Source organism: Phoenix dactylifera, chromosome 7, assembly GCF_009389715.1.
Source record: "Phoenix dactylifera cultivar Barhee BC4 chromosome 7, palm_55x_up_171113_PBpolish2nd_filt_p, whole genome shotgun sequence".
NCBI classification, from domain to species: domain Eukaryota; kingdom Viridiplantae; phylum Streptophyta; class Magnoliopsida; order Arecales; family Arecaceae; genus Phoenix; species Phoenix dactylifera.
Window position 1 is genome coordinate 10,781,141 of NC_052398.1, and position 24,688 is coordinate 10,805,828.

Genomic DNA, 24,688 nt, shown 5'->3' on the forward strand with positions numbered 1-24,688 from the left:
ATTGGAAGTAGACATGTCAGAAACTTTTCTTGTACACTTTGTCCTTAATTCTCTGCCTATGGAGTATGCACCATTTAAGATCTCATACAACACACATACAGAAAAATGGACTATGAATCAACTTCTAGCCATGTGTGTTGATGAGGAGCAGAGAATAAAACAAGAGAGGCAAGAGAGTGTTTATCTCACCTCTCATAAAGGAAAAAGACATAAAGAGGTCGGCGGGTACCAGTCATCATATTCCTGTTAAGAAGAAGAAAATGAAAGTGTCAGCCAAAGTGACTGACAAAAGGCAAATAAAGTGCTTCTTCTGTAAGAAACAGGGACATTTGAAAAAGGACTGCATCAAGTACAAGAAATGGCTCGAAAAGAAAGGTACTTTTCTTTCCTTAGTGTGTTATGAATCAAATTTTATTGATGTACCTCATAACACATGGTGGATTGACTCTGGTGCTACTATCCATATATGTAAAACTTTGCAGGGATTGTTGAACAAAAGAATTCCAACGGAAAGTGAGCGAAGCATCATAATGGGAAATAAGATGCGTTCACATGTGGAAGCTGTTGGAACGTTCAAATTGACCTTAAAGACTGGCCATATTTTGTACCTAGAAAATACCTTTTATGTACCTGGATTTTCTAGAAACCTAATATCTATTTCAAAACTTGTTTCCTTTGGATATACCGTTTCATTTGGACGGTCATTTGTAAACCTTTCCTTGAATAATATTATTGTTGGTAATTGCTTGTTAAAGGATGGTTTATTTAAATTAGACCTTGATACATCCTTTGAACTATCCCTTTTATCCCTGCAAAATAAAGATCATTATGGATTAAAACGTAGCCTAATAAATGAAAATTCCTCTATGTTATGGCACCGAAGATTAGGCCATATCTCCATAAAAAGAATTAAGAGATTAGTAAATGATGGAATTTTACCAACTCTTGACTATGGTGATTTTGAAACTTGTTTAGACTGCATCAAGGGAAAGCAGACTAACAAGTTTAAGAAAGGTGCTATAAGAAGCACAAATTTATTGGATGTCATACATACAGATATATGTGGGCCCTTTTCGACCCCATGTTTTACTGGTCATAAATATTTTATCACCTTTATTGATGATTACTCACGCTATGGGTATCTCTACTTGTTATATGACAAGGCTGAGGCATTAAATGCCTTTAAGCTTTTCAAAACAGAGGTAGAGTTACAACTTGATAAAAAGATTAAAGTTGTGAGATCAGATAGAGGTGGTGAATACTACGGTAGGTATACTGAAACAGGACAACATTTAGGTCCATTTGCTCGATTTCTTCAAGAGCAAGGTATAGTTGCACAATACACTATGCCTGGTACTCCTGATCAAAATGGAGTTGCGGAAAGAAGAAACCGAACATTAATGGAGATGGTAAGAAGTATGATTAGTCACTCAACTCTCCCAATTTCTCTATGGGGTGATGCCTTAAAAACCGCTGCGTATATTTTAAACAGGGTTCCTACTAAAGCTGTCCCAAAAACACCCTATGAAGTTTGGACAGGTAGGAAACCTAGTTTAAGACATCTACACATTTGGGGGTGTCAAGCTGAGGCAAGGGTGTACAACCCACAAGAGAAAAAGTTGGACTTTAGAACCATTAGTTGTTATTTTATCGGTTATCCAGAAAAGTCCAAGGGATACAGATTTTATTGTCCTAATCATACTTTGAGGATTGTGGAGACAAGAAATGCTAGATTTCTTGAAAATGACCAAATCAGTGGGAGTATAAACCCTCAAGAAATTAATTTTGAGGAAAAGCAAACTCCGTATGGTGTGCAAGATTCAAATAAGCAGCCAATGATTCCTCTACCTATCATTGATAATGATTTGGAGGAGGATGAGTCTACTATTAATGTTCCACTTGAATCTGTGCCAGTTATCACTGAGAATGTTGCTCCTCCACCTATAGAACCAGTGGATCAAGAAGCAACTTTAAGAAGGTCATCAAGGGTAAGGAGATCTCCAATTCCACCAGATTACATAGTATACCTTCAAGAAAATAATTATGACATTGGAAATATAGATGATCCAATAAATTTCTCACAAGCCATAAGTTCAGTAAATTCCTCCAAATGGCTAGATGCTATGAAAGATGAGATAGATTCTATGGCTAAAAATAATGTTTGGAATCTAGTTGAACTACCTCCTGGAGCTACTGCAGTACGCTGCAAATGGGTTTTTAAAACCAAAAGAGACTCCAAAGGCAAGGTAGAGCGACATAAGGCCAGACTTGTTGCCAAAGGATTTACTCAAAAGGAGGATATTGATTATCATGAAACCTTCTCTCCAGTTTCAAAGAAGGATTCTTTAAGGATAATTATGGCTTTGGTGGCTCATTTTGACTTAGAGCTGCACCAAATGGATGTGAGAACTGCATTTCTTAATGGCGATTTAGAGGAAGAAGTTTACATGAAACAACCTGAAGGTTTTATTTCAGAAGGTCAGAGTCAAAAAGTTTGCAAGCTAAATAAGTCTATATATGGACTCAAGCAATCATCCCGACAGTGGTATCTTAAGTTCAATAACGTCATTTCTACATTTGGCTTTGTAGAAAACGTTGTTGATAGATGTATTTATCTTAAGATCAGTGGGAGTCGATTTATTTTTCTAGTCCTATATGTAGATGACATTTTGCTTGCTAGTAGTGATTTGGCATTGCTTAGGGAGACTAAGCAATTTCTCTCCAGTAATTTTGATATGAAGGATATGGGTGAAGCTTCATATGTCATCGGCATTGAGGTTCATAGAGATAGATCTAAGGGAAAAGTTTGTCTATCTCAAAAAGCCTACATTAAGAAAATGTTGGAGAGATTTGGTATGGAAAATTCCAAACCAAGCCCAGTGCCTATTACTAAAGGTGAAAAGTTGAGCCAATCACAATCTCCGAGGAATGAAATTGAAAAGGAGCATATGAAAGCTTTTCCATATGCTTCACTAATTGGGACTTTAATGTATGCTCAAGTCTGTACCAGACCTGATATAGCATATGTTGTGGGATTACTGGGGAGATTTCAAGCTAATCCAGGAATGGAACATTGGAGAGCTGCAAAGAAAGTATTGAGATATCTTCAAGGAACTCAAGATTATATGCTCACATACAACAAATCCGATCTCTTGGAGATAGTTGGATACTCAGACTCAGATTTTGCGGGATGTCCAGATAGTAGAAAATCAACATCAGGTTATATCTTTCTACTAGCTGGTGGTGCAGTCTCGTGGAAGAGTTCGAAGCAAAAGATGACAGCTGCTTCAACAATGGAAGCTGAGTTATTAGCATGCTATGATGCAGTTACACAGGCTATTTGGTTGAGGAACTTTATCACGGGCCTACAGATCGTGGACACTATTTCAAGGCCCATAAAATTATATTGTGATAATTTAGCAGCAGTTTTCTCAATAAAGAATAACAAGATATCCAATGGAAATAAGCACATGGAGGTAAAATATCTTGTTATAAAGGAAAAATGTGAAGACCATAAAGTTTCAGTTCAATACATCAATACTGTGCTTATGTTGGCAGATCCTTTGACTAAAGCAATAGCCCCGGGATTGCATAAGGAGCATGTCAATCAAATGGGTCTTTTCTGTATAAATTAGTTGATGTATTATTGTGCACATTTTAGATGGTTGTAAATCACATATATTGTATTTTCTGCTTTAATAAATTCATATGGTTTATGCATACTATGGTAGCAGAAATTGTGACCAAAGACTGAATTTTATGAGAAGTTCATTCATAAGGGTTTGGTTATGATGGTTTAGTAATATAGTGATCATGGAAGGTTATACGCCGATCAAATAGGTGTTATTTCCGCCATGGTTCGTATTATTATTCTCAAAGTAATCAAACATAAAGTTTGCCCAAATTGATATCAGGATAGAAAGAACACGCGTATAAAAATTATAACATTCAAGTGCTAAGGATATTTCACTTGTCAATATGGTCCAAGTGGGAGAATGTTGGGATCTCGTCAAGTTGTGGCCCACATTGACAAATGACGTCAATATGGTCCAAGTGGGAGAATGTTGGATCCCGTTTAATTAAACCTTGATCCCGTTTAATTAGAACCCACATCTTCACAAGTGTCACTTGTAAATCCTGATAATCACAAGGGCATTAAGGTAATTGCACGGCAGTGAAAGGTTGCCTTGATGGGGGGTGACTCTTCACGTGTGTAACTAATCACGGCGTTTGGTCCCTGGAGAGGGCTATAAATAGCCTGTCAGACCCCTTCTCTAATACATGTATTAAGAGCTCTTTCTCCAGAAGGTCTCTCGCTAATCTTTGTTCAGATCATCGGTGATCGAAGCTGCGCACGCATTTCAAAGTTTAATCCAGATGGATTTAGCGAATCAAGGTATGATTTATAATTCATTAAGTTAATCATTCCATCAAGGACATGTTTGGAAGGAAGCTTGGTCCAATTTAGAATGGAAGAAGAGAGGGACGAGGAGAAGGAGAATTAGCTGGCGAGTGGCAGAGAGGGAGATCTCGTCCGAGGATGGCTCGGTCTGGCAGTCAACCGACGACGGCGACGCTTCCAGCAATAAAGTGGATCTCGGAACAAGAAAAAATAGGGAAGAGAAATGTCGGTGGTGGTTCTTGGCCGGGGTGGCATGCCGGCCAACTGAGAAGGAGGAGAGGGACTAAGGAAGTGGAGAAGAGGGAGGAGAAGCTCAGTGGTGGATCAATCACAAAGGGATGAAGGAGTTTCTATAGAGCTTCCGAAGGAAGTGCGGTCGATGGCCGTTCCTAGTGGCCGCGGCGCTGCTGCTCGTTATGCCCCGAGGAAGATGAAGAGAGGATCACAATTGCGATCCTCTATCCTGGGTTTTTGTTCCTTTGGGCCATGGGCTGAAATCGACTTAGCTTGCCAGCTTCAGCCCATTTAGGGCCTATTCTCACACCGCCAATAGCGAGCAGCCATGGATGGAGATGAAGGAGGGGAGGAAGTGGGTGCTGAGATGGACATTGGCGAGGCTCACCATGGATTCTTGGGCTAGAGGGATTGGGAGAAGGAACGGGGGAAGAGAAAGTTGGAGTTTGTAGTGGATTGTAAGAGGCTTCTTCGTTCCCTTGCTAATTTCACCCCACTGAGTTGGACATTTTGACTACATGGCGATATATTATTAGTCAATGTGGGATACAATTTCTCACTTTTGCTACGAGACTGATTGCTAAGAAAACCTAGCAGCTTGTGAGCCGTGACAACCATTACTTAACCCTGATCCGAAAAACCTAGCAATCATGCTCCCAACCCGAGATCACGAGTTAGAAGTCGTAGCAACTGCTGCATACGCATAAAAAACTCTCTCCCCATAAGCATCCAAGCATTTTAACATTATATCATATACAAGCAGAAAAAATTAAAGAATTAATATTGAATCTTTAATTTAAATAACTAAATCAAAAAAAAAATATCACATGAAGCCAGCAATATTATAAAATCTTGCATCAACTCTAACCAAAATATAGTCTAAATAAAGGTCTCCAAATCTTGTCTTTGATCGCTACGGATCTGCGGATCAAACTAATTCTCCTAATCGGATAATTCTCAAACGAAACCTGTTGAACTGGCTTGACCCTTCGCAGCATGCTGGGATAGTTCCAGATGAGTACCTAAGGGCCTGCCCCCAAGACGGAGACCAGGAGGCTGCAGCAATTGCAAGATTCATGCCTAAGTTGAAGCATCTTGAACTCCGCTTTTCTAAACCATGCATCAGAGGCCTTGTTTCGATTTCAGAGGGATGTGGAGAGTTGGAGGTATTGGATCTTTTTGGATGTGCAAACTTGATAAGCAGGGGGGTAGAGCAAGCTTCCCCCAATCTAAAGAATCCGAAGATGCTGGTCAAGCCCATCTTCTACATTCCGCAATCTGTGTTCCATCCAAAAAGATACGGTCGCTGGAGATTGTATGATGAAAGGTTCCATACAAATGTTTTTCAGATCTGATCAAATGCTTTCCCTGATCCTCGTGCCAGTGTCATATTTCTTAAATTAAATTGCTCTTGGCATCAAAGGTTGCTGAAAACTAATATAGGTACTACCATTCTAGCCTTTATTGTAACTATCAATGTGGAAGTTTGAACTTTAATGTACTTGAATCGTGGGAGTTTTCTTCTAGTCTAATACTGCTTCATCTTATGCTCTGTTGTCATGCAAGCTAGTACCTGTTTTATAGGTTTTCCGTTTCCAATTTTTAGACTTTGATTTCATTTAAAGAGCTTTGAGTGAATATACTGAAGTTTTGTTTCTGTCTATTTCTTTTATTTATACAGATAAAGTGAATTTATCTGTATAAATTCAAGCAGCAATTCATTTTTCTGTGCTCACCGAACTGATGCCTCTGCATGTTCTTCCTACGTCGAATGAAGTGTGAATGCTTGGCCATGACAGCAGTGCTTTCCAAAATCCTGTGGCAAGGTTATGCCTTCTTGCTGTCGAGGTAGCAACCTGCTTGTTTACCGAGTTAGTGTGTTCGACCAGCCAAAATCACTGGGTATTTTGGGATGCTGGTAGCTCAGTGAGCTCATTTTCTCATTATCCATTATTGGTTTTTTGGGTATCCCTTCTGTATGGATTGGTGAAAGTCAATTTCGATGCCTCTCGGAATGATGATTCTGCTGGTTTGGGCTTCATAATCAGGAATCATGAAGGCAATGTTGTACATGCTGCATCCACGAGAGCTCAATCTATTTCGGTGCCTCTGGTTGGACTCCAAAGCTGCCTGGAGAGGTCTCATGACTGCAATATTGCATTATAGATTCAGATCAGTTTGGTTAGACGATGACTTGGTGGTTGTTATCAAGTGAATTTTGGATCTTCATAGAAACACATGAGTGCACTCTGACTTTAGGCATCTTCATCCTTTGCTTGCTGATATCAAGCAATCTTTGTCGTTGCTATTTTCTTTTTATTGCTATCCATGCTTTTAGAGAGACAAATCAGCCTGTTGATGCTTTAACGTCTTGATATTTCTTCTGAATTCACCTCCGCTGTTGCATTAACCTCGGCTGCTGCATTGCCTTAAAGAATAAGAGCTCTGGTCTGAGCTGATAAGCTCGGAGTTCAGTTTTTTCGTCACTAGTTTTTTCTATTTTTATTTGGCCCCTTCTTAAGAAGAAAAGGCTCTTTTTGACTAATACTGGTCCTTGTTAGTTTGCTAATTTGATTTTTCGACGTTTTTGTCGCTCCTTCATGCTGTCACAATCGCCGGCCTTCGTAAGCCAAAGCAGTTTTCTGAGACGACTGCATTTGCAATAGCAACATGCACGATAGTTTGAGAATAATTACTACTATAAACGTGCTTATATTGTCTTCATGACGTTATATGATGATCATCGCGACCATCACTGAAATGATGTCATGATTTTAAAAAATATAATTTTATTGTAATATGCTTTCATGTTAAAGTGTTTACACATTAGTATAATGCTATAATTGGAACTCGTAGCTCTTATTTAAGTCCTTCACCGGATCTTTTGAAATAAATAATTACTATTATAATGTCAATTATTGGTCATATATAAACGAAATAAGAGGTCATACTAGTAAGATGAATTATATAGTTGGTATCAAGAACTAGTAAGATTTTCTTTTTGCGCAACACAATAATAAGATGAATTATATAGTTGGTCGGTGGGATATTTTTGGAGCTGAGCATTTTTTTTGCAGCTGGTCGAGGAAAAGAATGGGAAAGACAGCTCCACCATATTTCTCATAAAAAATAGGACCTATCATAAGAATACTTTTGTCCTTTCATTTTGAAAACTGTAATCAATGTTTGAAACAAATTGAGTAAGGATGATCACAAGCATTATTGGAGTTCAATGTGCACTCATAACATATCCCATGTATATTTTGTTGTAGTCGACTATAAGCTAAATGAAGAGGCTGCATGAATAGAGATGTCAATGGGATATCTGTATATTTTGCTTGTTTCTGAACCAGACGGGCGGTTTTAAGCAAAATTAAATGAAAATGATTTTGGTGATGGTTTTAAAAATAAAAAATTATTTGGTTTTGATGAATTTTCTGATTCAAATCCGATCTGAAATCGAACTTGAAACCATATCCGACATCGAACCTGAAACCAAATATATCCAACATCTCTCTTCAGTTTTTCATTGCAATAATTATCTTTGTTTAATTTGTTTTCTTGGATGTAGTTGGACTTGTTTTTAACTTTAATCATTATATTTGTTGAATTATTCTATTATTATTTAGAGTTATTAGGTTTTGTTGGATAGTTGTTTTATTATTTTAGAATTATTATGTTTGTTGGATGGTTGTGTTATCATATTTGGACATATTTATTGATTAAGTTGGTATGAGTTATATGAAAATCATTGACAATATTTTTAATTTGGATATTTATATATAAAAATTTAGAAATAAGTAAAAAAGTTAAATAATTTTTACTTTTTAGATTTTATTTTCAGTTTTGCAGTTTTTTGGATATTGATTACGGTTTTTTATTTCAAAAATTCTTCGATTTCAGTTTTGGTTCCAAAAAGCGGCGGGGAATTTTGGATCCAATATTGTTTTTTCACTAATTGTACTGAATTTTCACAACTGACATCCTTATGGAATCAGCAAAATTGAGCTTAAACTGATCCACTTAAGGATGTTCTCAAAAGCAAGTAGTATCCCATATACTTCAATTTGAAATCCTAAGTTTCTGGGACTGCATTATGTACCATCATAGCATCAATTTTTCGGCACCAAGACAAAATACATAAAAAATTGCAATTATAATATTATTAAATAAGTGATATGAGTTCTAGCTTAGTGGTCAGACCCTTCTGCCCATAAGCAGAATATCCAAGTTTGGCTTCAACTCCAAGGAAGTTTTTCCTATGATATCATCCTAAGCAATTGGATCTTCATGAATTATATAATGGGTAGGGCCAAGGGTTTCCATCCTATTCTTGATTTTTTTTTTTTGGTAAAACAGAGATAGCTTATATTGGACCTAGGCTTAGGCTAGTGAAAGTCAACTTGAGGAGCCTAGATCGAAGGGCAGTGAGTAAACCTAACTAATTTAAGCTTAAACTTTGGTACTTGCACAATTCCAACAAATTAGGCTTTAGGGCATTAGAATTCGTTGAACTTTTTCTTTTTCAAGGTCTAGTCTTTGGACTAGTTCTCCTGGTCTGAACCAATTGACATCCATTAGCTAATATACTTTCAAGATTTTAATTATATATCTATAATATTCTTGTTAAATAAATTGTACAACAATTCTTGGTAAGAAGTATATTGGACTGTTTACCGAAAATTTCTGCTTGATGATGCAAATTCCCCGAACAACATGTAATTCCAATTTTATAAATCACACTTTATTGGATGTTAATTCCACATGGCAGATGTTGGTAAGATTGGATTTGCTGTCCAGATTACAAAGTGTCAATTGGATTTGCTGTAGATCCAGATTACAAATTTCCAGAACCTGAAGTTTAAGTTGCTAGAGTTAAAATGGAGGGGGATATATGTAAATCACAAAAAAATCTCGGTCGATCCGATGGCTCGGATCATGGACCCCATCCATCCAACGGCCGAGCTTACATTTTGGAGAGCACGAGCGCAACAGGCGCGGATATTCCCCTCAAAACACTAGGCTAATTACGTCAACCCGTAAAAATATCAAGTCATCAAAAATATCAACTGAAAATCTTTAAGGCTTCTCCTAGGGTGGTTCTATATACACCCCCCCTATTGCTCAGGACACCCCCCAAAAATTAAAAAAAAATTAAATACTCTCTACACCCCCCCATTTGCTAAGAACACCCCTAAAAAATTAAAAATTCCTAAATTACCCCCCACCCTCCCCACCCCCTCACCTAAATTGCTCTCTACACCCCCAAACCCCCCCCCACCCCGCTCTTCCCCTCCAAAACACCTCGCCAACGCCCAAAACCCCCCCGTTCCCCCTTCTCCCTCTCGTCGCCGGCATTCTCCCGATCTCCGACCACCTCGCCGGCTTCTCCCGGAACCACCTCGCCGGCTTCTCCCGAAATTTTTTTTTTTCACGGTTCGTGCTCCGTTCGGCACTGGATCGCCGAACAAAAGGCTTCTGTTCGGCTGAACAGTGCCGGACAGAAGCCTTCTGTTCGGCACTGTGCAGCCGAACAGATCTGTTCGGTTGACGGTTGCCGAACAGAAGGCTTCTGTTCGGCACTGTTCAGCCGAACAGAAGCCTTTTGTTCGGCGATCCAGTGCCGAACGGAGCACGAACCGTGAAAAAAAAAATTTCGGAAGAAGCCGGCGAGGTGGTTCCGGGAGAAGCCGGCGAGGTGGTCGGAGATCGGGAGAATGCCGGCGACGAGAGGGAGAAGGGGGAACGGGGGAGGAGGGGTTTAAGGGGGGTTTGAGGGGTGTTTTTTTTTTTTCTTTTCAAAACGAAACGGAGGAGGAGGAAGGGGGGGGGTATAAGAAAATTTCAAGGGCAATATGGTAATTACACTAAAGGTTAGTTTGGGTATTTTTTTTTTTGGTTTTGGGGGGGGGGGGGTGTCCTGAGCAATAGGGGGGGTGTATATAGAACTACCCCTTCTCCTACGATTGTATAGGGTGGTTCTATATACACCCCCCCTATTGCTCAGGACACCCCCCAAAAATTAAAAAAAAATTAAATACTCTCTACACCCCCCCATTTGCTAAGGACACCCCTAAAAAATTAAAAATTCCTAAATTACCCCCCACCCTCCCCACCCCCTCACCTAAATTGCTCTCTACACCCCCCAAACCCCCCCCACCCCGCTCTTCCCCTCCAAAACACCTCGCCAACGCCCAAAACCCTCCGTTCCCCCTTCTCCCTCTCGTCGCCGGCATTCTCCCGATCTCCGACCACCTCGCCGGCTTCTCCCGGAACCACCTCGCCGGCTTCTCCCGAAATTTTTTTTTTTCACGGTTCGTGCTCCGTTCGGCACTGGATCGCCGAACAAAAGGCTTCTGTTAGGCTGAACAGTGCCGGACAGAAGCCTTCTGTTCGGCACTGTGCAGCCGAACAGATCTGTTCGGTTGAGGATTGCCGAACAGAAGGCTTCTGTTCGGCACTATTCAGCCGAACAGAAGCCTTTTGTTCGGCGATCCAGTGCCGAACGGAGCACGAACCGTGAAAAAAAAAAATTTCGGGAGAAGCCGGCGAGGTGGTTCCGGGAGAAGCCAGCGAGGTGGTCGGAGATCGGGAGAATGCCGGCGACGAGAGGGAGAAGGGGGAACGGGGGAGGAGGGGTTTAAGGGGGGTTTGAGGGGTGTTTTTTTTTTTTTTCTTTTCAAAACGAAACGGAGGAGGAGGAAGGGGGGTGTATGAGAAAATTTCAAGGGCAATATGGTAATTACACTAAAGGTTAGTTTGGGTATTTTTTTTTGGTTTTGGGGGGGGGGGGGGGGGGGGTGTCCTGAGCAATAGGGGGGGTGTATATAGAACTACCCGATTGTATATGAATGTAGCATACCTCTTAACCCTTTTGAAGGAATTTAATTACGCAAATACCTACCCCCTCGGACATATATAGGGCTTCTCTCCTTCCCCTCGCCCTATACTCTCTCTCTCTCTCTCTCTCTCGCTCCTTCTTCTCCTTCGCCCTTCTCTTTCGCCGAAGAGAGAGAGGGGGCTTTGCGAAGGTCTCTCCTCCCTCCTCCTCTTGCCGTAGCCTCTGCCCTCCTCTTCGCCCTTGCTCGTCGGCTTCGATCGGCCGGCCGACCGCGCGATCACACCACCGCCCGCAGAGAGGATCTCCGGCGAGGTATGCAGTCGGAGCAGACGGTCCTGAGCTTGAGGCCTGGTGGTGGCGGCAACCGAGGCAGCAGACTCCTTGCCCCACGCTTCGACTTCGGCGGCTCTTCCCTCAGCTCCTCCTCCTCGGATCTCCCCGTCCTCCGCCCCCATGGCGGCGCCAGCACCGCCCTGCCTCTCAAGGTAGGCGTGTCCGTTTCTTCGGTTCTAGGGTTTCATTTGAACCGTGAAAGTTTATATTGTTGGTGTTGTTTTCTGGTTTTTTTCTTCTTTTCTTTGTTTATCTTTTTGGCACTGTGGATTTAGCCTGATATGGTATCGGAGCTAGGGATTCTAATTATATTAAATGGATTTATAGATCGGTTGCTTGAAATTGTTCATGTTTGATCTGGTTAGTTTGACTCACCGAAGCAGGTTTCTTTAGAAAACAAAAAGGTTGTGTTATCTATGGAATCTCGACTTTGGAGAGCTTAGTTACATGCTGAAAAGTTGCTTTAGAATTATTTTGAAAGGATTCCTGATGAAGTGTCTTTGGATTTGTAATTTGTAGTTATCACTGTTTGATTGTTCTGAGCGTTTTTGTAAGTGGTGTTGAACATGGCTTTTTTATTAGTCCGTGAATTGAACTTTCTTGGTTCAGGGATTCTATGTGCAAATGCATGCATAGTCTTTGTTCAAGAGCATCTTTTTCTTTTTAATAATTTTCCTCATGCTTTGTATTATCAATATTGCTTATCCCGACAATTTCTAGTATTGGCCTTTAGCTTTTGGAAGGTGGTATGCGGCTTTTGGCTCTTGTTGCTAGTGCTCATAGCTCATTTCGTTGGGTCATGGCGTCTAACATAAGTAATATATTAAGAAAAGAGAGATCATTAGGCATGGAATCTTTTAATCCAGAAATTGTTGTTTTTTGAATTTCCATGTATCTTGTATCTTATGTGATTAGATGCCAGGTTTTCTTAATTGCAAAGAGTATACGGTTCCGCATCTACTTTCTTTTGTTTCCTCTTATATAATAAATGGATATTGGGATATAAAAACTATTTTAAACTTTTGTCAGATTGGAGATTCACAGTTTGAGGGTCGCGATCACATTCGTTACACAAGAGACGAACTTCTACAACTTCATCAGGTATCGAAGTTTTTATTTAATTTTTATTTTAAAAAGTTCTTTTTTGATCGCCATCATCATCGTCGTTGTCATCGTTGTCATCATCATCACTTTGAATATAATTTATTGTTTTCAAGGTCTACTTGAATTTGTTTGTCCATCAAGGATGTAGCAACTAAAGTAGGAGCAAGTCTTGAAATAAGCAAAAGGTCCAAACTTGTGCAACCCTGTATAAGTACTCAAGATTTACCTAGTACATAGTCAATGTGGGATTAAACACATGCGTGCATGAGTCCTCACAGATCCTCTCTTCCTCTCCTATGATTACTTGAGGTTCTTAGAGAAGGCCTAGCCAGAAGGTAATTATTTAGGTTTCTTTGCCCTGTATAAGTACTCAAGATTTACCTAGTACATAGTCGATGTGGGATTAAACACATGCGTGCATGAGTCCTTACAGATCCTCTCTTCCTCTCCTATGGTTGCTTGAGGTCGTTAGAGAAGATAGACATGTCGAATGTGTAAATGGACTAAAAAGAGTGGTATAGCGCACAAGGCTCCTGCCATTGCAAAGTTTGGGGAGGGCTAGATGTACACAACCTTACTCCATGTTTCTATGTTTTGAACTCGTGACCTCCAATTCACAGCTACCTTACCATTGGTTTAAGGCTAACCCTCTGAATGTGTCGATGGATTATTTCCAAATGAATATATTTTTTAATAATATCATCTCCAACTGATTGGAAAATCTCAATTGGGAAGAGATTTAAAGATGTCTTACCAAATAAATATGGCTACTATATGAAAAAGCATGAGTTAGTTCTTTAAGTTTGTCAAATTTGCCTATATTGGAAAACAATTCTACTTTTCAAGACTTTATATTGTATATGTCCATGGGTTAGATTGGAATAATAGTTATCTCATTGAATAAGAACCATTCTATTTTAAAGATAGGGCAGCATAGGTGTTGTCTTTCCTTTTTATCTCTCTTAATCATTCTAAATAATAACCCATTATCCCAAGTTGGCCCCCCTCCTCACGAAATTGCCCTAATAACCACCATCTCTTCGCCTATTGTACCATCTCCATGCCACCTACATCTTCAACCTCATAACCACAACCTGCTCTTGATGTATGTTCCAACATCTCTCTCCATCTTGCACTTGGCAATATACCTAATAATGCTCATCTTTCATCTTCTTCTTCTTTGGTGGAAGTGTTCACCTCATTCACGTCCTATATATGAATCACTTGAACATCACCTTATTGCTCCATTATTTTCAAGTTTCTTTTTTATCTATTATTTTTATTTCTATATATATATTATAATTGATAAATATTTTTCTTTTTAAACTTAGCATGCACTGTGTATCTTTCCCTACTTATATATGAAACCAAATAATTTCAATATTCCTTCAATTGTGGGGCATATCATGGTTACTAATCTTGTTTCATACATTTATTTGTTATATCAATGCCATCAATATTCTTGGTAGCTACTTAAAAAAATTAAATTTTAGTATGCATGGGTTTAGATATACTCATTGCACTAGTTTAAATGTTTGTGATGAGCTACTTTCCTGGCCTGCAGCTTTTGCTTATTTTTTCTCCTAACAGGTTGTTGAGATCCCTGAAGATATTTTGAAAGTTAAACGGGAGATTGAGGCTGAAATATATAATGAAGATCAGACTTGGGGTCGCAGTGATGTCAATGTGAGTTCTAGTCAAAGGTGTGAATTGTATGCGTCATTTGAATTATAAAAGTAGCGAGGTTAGTTCTCTGTATGTTTCTAAATATGAGGAGCAGTGTCGCCAACTTTCTTAGAGTTGCAGTTTTCTACAATTTTTTTTTTCTTCTCTAGGAAATATATGTGTTTCTGGAGAACTTTGCTTGGGATGTCTGCTTAAAGAATATTTATCGTCATGCTTTTCTATATTCCTTATGTTTATATCAAGGTTTTCTCTATGTGCTTCTAATTTTGTACAGACATCTTCTAACATTTGTTTATACTCTCCAGTTGCAAACTCAATCACAGAGTCGCTATTATGAACCGGAAAATCGTGATTGGCGTGGACGTTCAGGGCAATTGCCCTCAGTTGGAGAGGAGAGGTCGTGGGATACGATACGTGATAATAAAGAGGCACATGCATCCAATTTGAGACCACAAGAAATAAACCAATTTAATAAGCAAGACCAACTGGGTTCCCAATTTTCTTCAAAAACTTCCACCCCAGGGGTAATTATTAAGTATTGCTATGATGCTCTGGAGATGCCTCTTTTCCTTCTTAACTTATTGTTCGTGTATAATTTTAACTCCTTGGTAATGTTTAAAGAATGTCATGCTTCTTGTTTTATGTACGATACTTGTTCCACATGCCCTTTTTATCTAGGTATATACTTGATTTGTTGGTCTGAACATTGTGCCAATGAGAATTTGGTTTACTAAAGTACTTTAGATGTCATGAAATTTATCTATTTGAACATTGTTGCTCCATTCAAGTGCATCATTGCTTAATGGCATTCTGCATTTAATGATAATTTAATCATAGATGTTTTCTCTCAGGTCTACTGTTTCTTGATCATGACTTCTTGCCTTTATATCAACCAATCCCTCTTTAAATCCGCTTTTCATATGCTGATAGCATCTTAGTTGGCTGTTTAATGTCCTGCAATCAGTGATTTATTTCTTTCATCTTTAAGCTATTCCAATTGTTTTACATGTTCTCATCTTTGTGATTCTTGATTTATGGCACTAATCCAACTTTTCATTCAACAGTCTGATCTATACAACACTACTGGGCTTATTGCCATCAAAAGTTTTTTGCAAGTTTTAGAGACATGCAACGATCTAATCCTTTGCTACATTGATCAGCGCTTCTATTTTTAAATGTGTGTTTATCTATATCTATTTTATGTGTAAGCAATGCATGATATCAAATGTGCTGACCCCTGATGGAGTTATTTGTGGCCATCTATAATTGTTGATTTTCATTTCGATTCCCACTAAAGTTGCACTTCATGTACTTTTTGTCTCTGATCTTAAACAAATTCTAAATCATTTATTTCAGTTGTATTTGAGGATTCCCTTCTATTTCTGGTCATATCACATTACTATATTCTTTGGGAGAAAAAGGAAATTCCTCCTAGTTATTACCAATTAGTCCATCTTCATAATTTGTGAAACGAAGTTTCTTTTTCGTGCTGACTGACCTCAACTGGAATTTCAGTTTTCACCACATTTCAATTCTTATCATTTATGGCATTCACTGAGTTGTTGAAAAATCGACCATGATAATGACGACTTCTTGCTTAGTCAAATGGTTCTCCGAATTAACAATAGCTATCAATTCAATGTTCTTAAAGTCTGAGTGAACTGCCTGGCTGGATATGATGCCATTGATTGCCACCATAATTCTTTTACTTGTTCTCTATGGCCTTTGTTTTGCTTCTTAAACATGTGACTGTAGTATAATTTTTAATAATACTCTTTTTTTTTACGTGAATCGGTTTGGTCACACAATTGACTTAGTCAAGGTTGAATCTTGTTTTATCACAAAAAGAAAGAGGATAAATTGGTGCCTATGCTGCCAGGTTGTGAAGCACAATTTTGAAAAATTCTATTGGTTGATCACCAAGGCATGATACTAAAAGAGTACTAATTGGAAATAGAAGCTCAGTACTTCTTATCGTCAAAGATACGGATCATGCCATCAAACTGCATTCCACTTCAGTGCTTGGCCCGCTTTGGATAACATGCATAAATTGAATTCTTTACAAAAGGGCATCACTTTCCCTTGCCTTGTTTTTGTTGTCGTATTTTTTCTTGCCATAGCTGAAAATGCAATGTCCTTTTTTGTCATCTTCTTGACCTCCATTTCGACCATTGATTAATCATTACTATGTCATGGAAGCAGGAATTGGAATAATGGTGTTCATGCTATTCTCGTATTGTGCTTTGAATCCTGATGCCAAGATGACTTTAAATTTTGAGCACCATAAAATATAGTGCCCCTTCTGACTTGCAACTTTGGGCTACATGTTTCCAAGTTCTTGAGAACTGAATGAAGTGGCAGCATTGGGTCGGTTGGTTGGCGTTTAACTGGGAATCAGTTCTATACAAGTTCTGCTTTTCATAAACCCAGTTGCACTCGCTTATTTCCAATTCAAGAGGTCAAGTAAACCGATCTAATCAGAACCAAGCCGATACTATATCATACAGATAAATATACATGTGCTTTTATAGTATCATATATGCTAACCGGGTTAAGATATAGTTTGTATAATATTTTTAACCTAGACAGGGATTAGATGATTAAGTTCTTGTCTATTCAAAGATTCAAACCCTTCTCACCTGCTGCCGCTCATGGCCTGAGTCACAACTCCTCCCTTGTGGTCCGTTAGCAGCTCATGGTGGCTGCTCTTTAATCCCCCAGGATTCACGATTCCTGCTTCCCCTTAGCTTCTTGGGTCTCATGAGTTGTCACCTTCAGCCTTTCAGTCCCTCACACTCTAATGGCTTTACTTGTTCTTTTTTATTTTTATTTTTTTTAATTTTTTTTGGAAACATATCATTTTACTGATTTGAATTTATGGTCTCTAGGTAATTCGAAATTGAACCAACCAAATTGTGATTTGCGTTGTTTTGTCTATCGTTCTAATCCTAAAATGCTGATTGATTTTGGTTAGAGTTTCAAGAATTGGGAACTGATCGGGATCAGGTTGGTTATTGGTTTGCCACTAACATAAACCAAACTGTGTCTAAAGCAACTTCAACCCCTGCGACTTTCAGGATTTGGTTCCTTTCTAATTCTTGCACCTCACTTTTAAAGTAGTTTTTGTTAAATTGTAAACTTTATAGACACCCTTTAAGAATTATGTGAATTATCATAATATGTTTTTGCATTTGGCATGCCATGTTTTAAATTGTAAAATTAATAATAAAGCAGTAATCATCCAATCTTTTATGCATTCACCACTTTATCATGTTTTATTTTTTTGAATCTTAGTGTCACCCTTTTCTTCTTGTCCCCAGATGCATACTTGTGCTTTGTTGTGGCTATCCTTTGTATAACTACATATTCTCTTATGTCTTCTTGAGAACAAGCTATATATGCCATTTTTTTTCCACTTTTGAATTTTGCTTCAATCTCATCGTTTTTCTCTTATGTCTTTAAATCTGTATATGTGATTGCTCAGAGGCAACAATGGGCCCTAGTATTTATTGTCCGATCATATTTGTTTCTTCTCTCCTTTGTCCACCTTATTTCCTCTCATGTCCTCCACTTCTCATGACAGAAGCACATGTTGATGTTCTATTGCTTAAAATTTTTTACTTTATTCTATGAACAGTACCAGAGGGTGCGATGTGACCCAACGATAATGTTTCTCCATCTTGACTTGGGTGTCATGGTTTAAAGCATGGAAATAGCCTCTTTGCATGTCGGGATAAGGCTGCATTTGCCTAACCCTTTCTGGACCTTGCAGTGCTGGCAGCCTCATGCAATGCGATGCTCTTTTTTATGCTATGAACAGTACCATTCAAGCAGTGGACTTGAAATGCTTTTTTTGGCATTGAGAAACATGTGTTATCCAATTCTTTCAGGGTAGTTTGTTGACATTGCATTTCTTTTTTCTTAATGTTAAGTCCACTGTTCACAACCTTTTTAGCATGTTCCTGATTTCCTTGAGCTCCACACCTCTCGTGCTTGTATTTTAATTTGTTCCGCCAGACCTACTAAAGGTGAAATTCTGTAATTGCATCAATTGTCTTTCATATCTTTGCTCGCTGATATTCTTACTTCATTTCTAGCTCCATTCTTTCCTGCATATGTAAGGATTGTAACTATTAATTGTCCTTTGGTTTTAGTTATTTAATATCTGGTCTTTGTGACTTGCAATTTTTTTCTTCCTCACAATGTCCATCTATGTAAATTTAAGTCTCTTCATCATCTTTCCCGACTCTTGTACAATCGAAAACACTCTTTTAATCTTCTTTGCATGTTGATGCCTGCTATAGTTGTGATGAGTTTCGATACACATCCAACTAGCTATTTCAGCAAAAGCTAATTTGAGAATAATATGATTTACTTTTGATGCCACACTCTATGGGGTCAGAGCTGTATATTTGCAATGGTGTGGAATCTATGATTTTTAGAAGGTTTTAATGCAAGGTTTGCTATACCGTACCGGATCGGTATAGGGTGTACTGTACCATACTGGTTCGATACTGGTACATAGTATAGGGAAGGAGTACTGACATTTGGTTCGCCGAACAGGCCTCGTACTATACCGGCACAATGATAGTGTGGCACTAGTATGGAGCCCGGTATCGAGACGGCGTACCTTGGATTTTAATGGCTTGGTTTTTGCTGCAAGGAGGATGATAGATTTGGACAGATCCAAGTTTTATGAGGTAGGAAGGAAGTATCTTTTGGACTTTGGTCATAAGGATCAATAAAGGTTGAAACTAGAATCTAGGTATGGGATGTGAGAGAGTATGCTTGCAAGGTTTTTAAGAGACTTCATGATCAGATTCATGGGTATAAAGGCTCTGGTGTTGCATAAGTTTCTTGAGAGTGCATGGACTTGAGGGGTTTAGGTGTGGATCAAAGTGGATGAATAAAGTGGTTAAGGTTCCATCAAGTATGGAATATAGGCCTTTGGGTGATGTTTAAGACTGCTTGTAAAATAATACATCATTCTGGAGTCAGAAACCAAATCAAAGGTAGGTTGAGAACTAATTTATGGCACAATAACAAGCAAACCGAAGAAGAAAAGAAAGAGAAGATAAATAAGAGAAAAAACTTGAGGAAGGGAGAATGTGAAAGGGGAGGAGAGAGAAAAACTGTACTGCACCTATCCACTTGATCTCTATCTCAACTAAAAAAAAAAATTCTTTGAAATTTGTAACTTTGTGCAAACCCCCAATTAAAGAAACTAAACAGCTCGGGAACAATATTTCCTAGTCTTGAAACAACTGCAAACTTAAATGCTATGGCCATAGGACTTGACAGCCTATGACTTGGAAAAGAATTTCAATTGAGCAAGAAGTTTAAAACTTCATAACTAAAAAATCTTATATACTTTTTTTATGTAGATATGACTATAGACTCATAAATTTGGGTAAAAATAATCATAAGTTGATTCCAAGGACTGCTGGAACATCAATTTAAGTGAAATCCATGAATATCATAGACTGAAACTTATTATTATTTGGTTTTATATCATATTCCCTAAAATGAGGGAAGTCTTAAGAAACATGAAAAACTTGTGAAAGACTGAAAAGATCCTCAGAAGATATGATATAATATATTAGTGGATGTGAGGAACCATCGATGACTAATTCCTTGGTTGTCTACTGTTCTTCCTGTGGGTTTGCATGTGTTCTTCATATTTACCAATGTCAAATTCCTAACTTTCTGCATTTGATGATCATGGGAACACAGGGATAATGTCGATGAGTAAAAGAGGCTGGCCTGGTCCTGAGATGGGTCTGGGCTGCACAAAAAAGCTTAAATGAGAAAGCTAGGCATGGAAAGCAAGAGAAATATGTAATCCCGTTCTGGTTTGCTTTCGTACTTGCAATCCAAAACTGAACTTTCACATCTAATTCAATTTAAACATAGAATTCCTCATTTTCTAAAATAAACCTCATTCAACATAAGCACAATGATATAGGCAGCTTGCTATAGGGATGCAGCAATGGAGGTTTCAACAATGTTATGGTCTGAAATTGTTTCTTGGTGAAGAAAAATGAAAATAACTCTTTGGTAGTCATATGGGTCTGTCTTTGAAGCCCAGTTGCTACTTGGAGTTGGATAGCCTGTTAGATCTCCCAAAATGGTTTCTTTCTTTTCTTTCTCAATTAACTTGGATTATTAAACAGTTTGACCATGGATCCTCTGTCCACTGCAGGAGTCAATATTGTCAAGGAACTTGTGGGGATCTATTGCAGTATATAAATTAACCATGTGGACATGAAATTACACTATGACAATCCTCCATAAAGCTAGACAGTCTGCATATATTTATTTTAAAAATTTAATACTAACTGACATGCATGTTTGTGCTTTTCCTTTTTCTCAAGAAAAAAGAACATCTTTTGACTTCCTTAATCATTTGGTGGATAATTTCATGAAAATAATGCCCAGATATTACTTTTGTATTCAGTAAATGTAGTCACATAAAATAACAAATGCTTCTTATGCCATCAATGAGGGTTAGCTGGTGGATTCTGCTTTATCACAATTTTTATTAGGATTACATCCTCCAAACTGGGAAGTTTCTTCTTGGTTCCTTGTACTCATGCCATCCTTTTTTTCTGTTGACATCCAGATTCCTTTTTCTGACCTAGGTAATACTGCTTATCCTTCTTGTTTATAATATTAACTCCTCAATTGTTTTCTTCTTTTAATACTAGGAAGACATCTTCATTCTGTTCACCCTCTTTAAACTCAACCACTTTCCTATATAACCATCTTTCTTAAGCAGAAGTAATAATTTGTTTGGGAAATTCTTTGTGCCTTCAATTGAACTGCATCCTTGGCTCCACCTGTAGACTTATTAGAGGTGCAGAATATGATCTACTTTCGTTATACTCAGTTTCACCATTTTGTTTTAGCAAGATTGGATGTAATAGTTCTAACTTTGACCTGTATTCTTATTCTTGAGCCCTGATAGGAATTCGCTGAAGAGGAATTCACAGCTTAATTCATGTATAAATGCATGTCCTATGGATTGTGTCATTAGTGTTAATCTTTCTATTGATTGCTTGACATGTTGCACCAACTTTCACCACCTTCAAAGTGATCGCTCTGGTTTAATGTGTAGCATGCTCCTTTATAGTCTTTATATACTCGATGCAGTCTCCTCTGTTTGTTAATGTCTTTATGGATCCCCTTTTTTGTTTTGACATTTGTAACATTATCTGCAATTTATCAGGCGGGGCCTACACCTGCTCTGGTCAAGGCTGAAGTGCCATGGTCTACTCGAAGAGGCAATCTTACAGATAAAGAACGGGTTCTAAAAACAGTAAAGGGGTAATTAACGTGATTGTTTAGTTTAGCCTGCTGGCAAATTTTAATCATATGATTTTTTTTAATCTTTTAGTTTTGAAGGTGGATTTATATATGACCCTAAGTCTAACTGCTGTCAGTTGTTACTTTTGGTTTTGCACAACTTATTCTTCCCTGAATCTGTTGTTATACATGTTTCTTTCCTCCTTTTTGTGTATGATTTTGTCTCTCTCTGTTTTATCTGATTAGTGGAAGCAAGATAATATGATTTGGACTTCTTTTTTAATTTTCTGTTATTTATTTTAATGCAGTATATTGAACAAGCTGACTCCAGAGAAATTTGATGTTCTCAAGGACCAACTGATTGATGCTGGAATCACAACACCCCATATTCTACAGGTTTTCATGCTTCCCAAAATTTTTGCTCGGTTGCTTTTTAGTTTTCATGTTTCCCAGAATTTATGCACAATTGCTTTTGTAACAGTTGCTGTCCCTCCCAAAAATTTAGTTGTTAAAACACACTAATGATGCAGGATGTCATTACACTCATATTCGAAAAAGCTGTTTTTGAGCCTACCTTCTGTCCCATGTATGCGCAATTGTGTTCTGATCTAAATGAGAGGCTCCCTCCATTGCCCCCTGAAGAACCGGATGGGAAAGAAATCACTTTCAAGCGTATGCTCTTGAATAATTGTCAGGAGGCATTTGAAGGTGCTGATAATCTGAGGGCTGAGATTAGAAAGTTGACAGGCCCAGACCAAGAAATGGAACGTAGGGATAAAGAAAGAATGGTGAAGCTCCGCACTCTTGGTAACATCCGCCTTATTGGCGAGCTTCTAAAGCAGAAGATGGTGCCAGAGAAAATAGTGCATCACATCGTCCAAGTATGTAGATCACACTATTCATCTTAACCCTGATTCTTCTACATTTTTTGAGTGGTCCACTATTTTAAATAATTGTCTGACACAGTTACTGTTAACAGGAGTTATTGGGGCCTGATAGCAAAGCTTGCCCTGCCGAGGAGAATGTTGAGGCAATCTGTCAGGTCTTCAACACCATTGGCAAGCAGTTGGATGAAAGCCCCAAATCTCGTCGTTTTAATGATGCTTATTTCAACCGGTTGAAGGAGCTAACAATGAACCCCCAGCTTGAGCCACGAGTTAGGTTTATGGTCCGTGATGTGCTTGACCTCCGTACCAATAACTGGGTCCCTCGACGTGAAGAGGTAAACTTTCGGTGCCATCTTGCTGATCTCAGCTTACAGCATTCTGTTTGTATTATAAAATATTTTATTTTTTGGACATGTGAGGCATCACGTGTTTTTGAATTTGTTGGAGAAAGAAATATGTAGTGACAAAAATCAGGATATATGCATGTTTTGAATTTTCAATTTCTTTTTCATATTTAGAGCATTTTTTCTGTCTTGGTTTTGCAGGTGAAGGCCAAGACCATCACTGAAATTCATAGTGAGGCGGAAAAGAACCTTGGTTTGCGCCCTGGAACAACTGCAAACATGAGAAATGGTCGTAGTGTTGGTGCTTTGGGGACCCTCAGCCCTGGTGGTTCACCTATAAGCCGACCTGGAACTGGAGGTATGATGCCTGGAATGCCTGGAACAAGGAAGATGCGTGGAATGCCCGGGCTGGATAGGGACAACTGGGAAGTTCCAAGGAGCAGATCGATGCCCAGGGGAGAAACTAACCGTGTCCAGAGTCCTTTAGTTGGCAAGCCATTGCCCATCAACTCTAAGCTATTACCTCAAGGTAGCGGTGGCCTGATGGCTTGTAAAACTAGTGCATTGTTGCAGGGCAGTGGTCCCCCAGCTCGTCCTTCTGGCCTTGTTTCAGGTCGAGTAGATTCTTCATCTCAGAATGTTCAGTCCCTGAAACCTCTTTCGCAAATGCCACCATCTGTGATCCCAGACAAGCCAATGGCTGCACCAAGGTTAAATCCTAACGAGCTACATAAGAAGACTGTTGGTCTTTTGGAGGAGTATTTCCACATCTGCATGCTAGATGAAGCACTTCAATGCGTGAAGGAACTGAAGAGCCCTGAATACCATCCGGAAGTTGTCAAGGAAGCCATCAATCTAGCTTTGGACAAGGGCCAGTCTTGTGTGGATCTTGTTGTCAAGCTTTTGGAGTATTTGTTGGCTCAGAAAGTTCTCACACCAAGGGACCTGGGGACTGGCTGTTTGCTTTATGGGGCAATGCTGGATGATGTTGGTATTGATTTGCCAAAGGCACCAAATTATTTTGGTGAAGTGGTGGGTAAACTGATTCTTGTTGGTGGTCTTGGTTTCAAGGTGGTGGAAGATATTCTGAAGAAAGTTGAAGATTCCGGGTTCCGGTCAGCAATGTTTGATGCTGTGATGAAAACCATCAAAAGGGGTCCCGATAGTCAGGCAGTATTGGGAGGACTGGCAGCTGATATCAAGACCTGTGAAAGCCTGCTCGCTTAAATTCAACCGTATTGGCTGGTACTCCTAGTTGATTCTCTCAACCATCTGTAACTTTGATAAAACAAATATTCCTTGGCTTGTTCTCTCTTCCGTTTCTCATTCCTTCATCTTTCCTCTGTTTTCCTTTTGAGGTAAGCAACTCATAATACAATGACCCTAAGCGGTCTGCGAGGAATGGTTACTTTTGAGTTGTATATTTCTGCGAGGTCACATAAATGTTTATTATAGCAAAAAAAAATGCCATGGATTTTGGTCTCATGCTCATGGCTAATTTTGCTTGATGTTTGTTAAGAAAAAAATCTTAGATGATACATGCTTGTGTCTA

The 24,688-nt window shown here is 38.8% G+C and overlaps 1 protein-coding gene and 1 long non-coding RNA gene across 2 annotated transcripts; both read left to right on the forward strand.

Annotated features, from left to right (window-relative positions):
* Positions 1-231: 231 nt before the first annotated feature.
* LOC120111425 lies at positions 232-742 on the forward strand. Its single transcript, XR_005512617.1, has 2 exons — positions 232-375; positions 483-742. It is a non-coding gene; the product is annotated as an uncharacterized LOC120111425 (long non-coding RNA).
* Positions 743-11,594: 10,852 nt separating this feature from the next.
* On the forward strand, positions 11,595-24,688 carry LOC103705138 (eukaryotic translation initiation factor-like). The gene is made up of 9 exons (XM_039128274.1): positions 11,595-11,962; positions 12,840-12,911; positions 14,505-14,600; positions 14,906-15,124; positions 21,829-21,926; positions 22,214-22,301; positions 22,436-22,786; positions 22,885-23,127; positions 23,338-24,688. The coding sequence occupies exons 1-9, from the start codon at positions 11,792-11,794 to the stop codon at positions 24,361-24,363; spliced, it is 2,364 nt and encodes a 787-aa protein (XP_038984202.1). The 5' UTR covers positions 11,595-11,791; the 3' UTR covers positions 24,364-24,688.

Excerpts from the sequence above, each read along its gene's own strand:
- LOC103705138 (XM_039128274.1), top strand. The coding sequence starts at position 11,792 with ATGCAGTCGGAGCAGACGGTCCTGAGCTTGAGGCCTGGTGGTGGCGGC. Across the intron at positions 11,963-12,839 it reads GCACCGCCCTGCCTCTCAAG|ATTGGAGATTCACAGTTTGA; the intron begins GTAGGCGTGTCC and ends AACTTTTGTCAG. Across the intron at positions 15,125-21,828 it reads CAAAAACTTCCACCCCAGGG|GCGGGGCCTACACCTGCTCT; the intron begins GTAATTATTAAG and ends GCAATTTATCAG.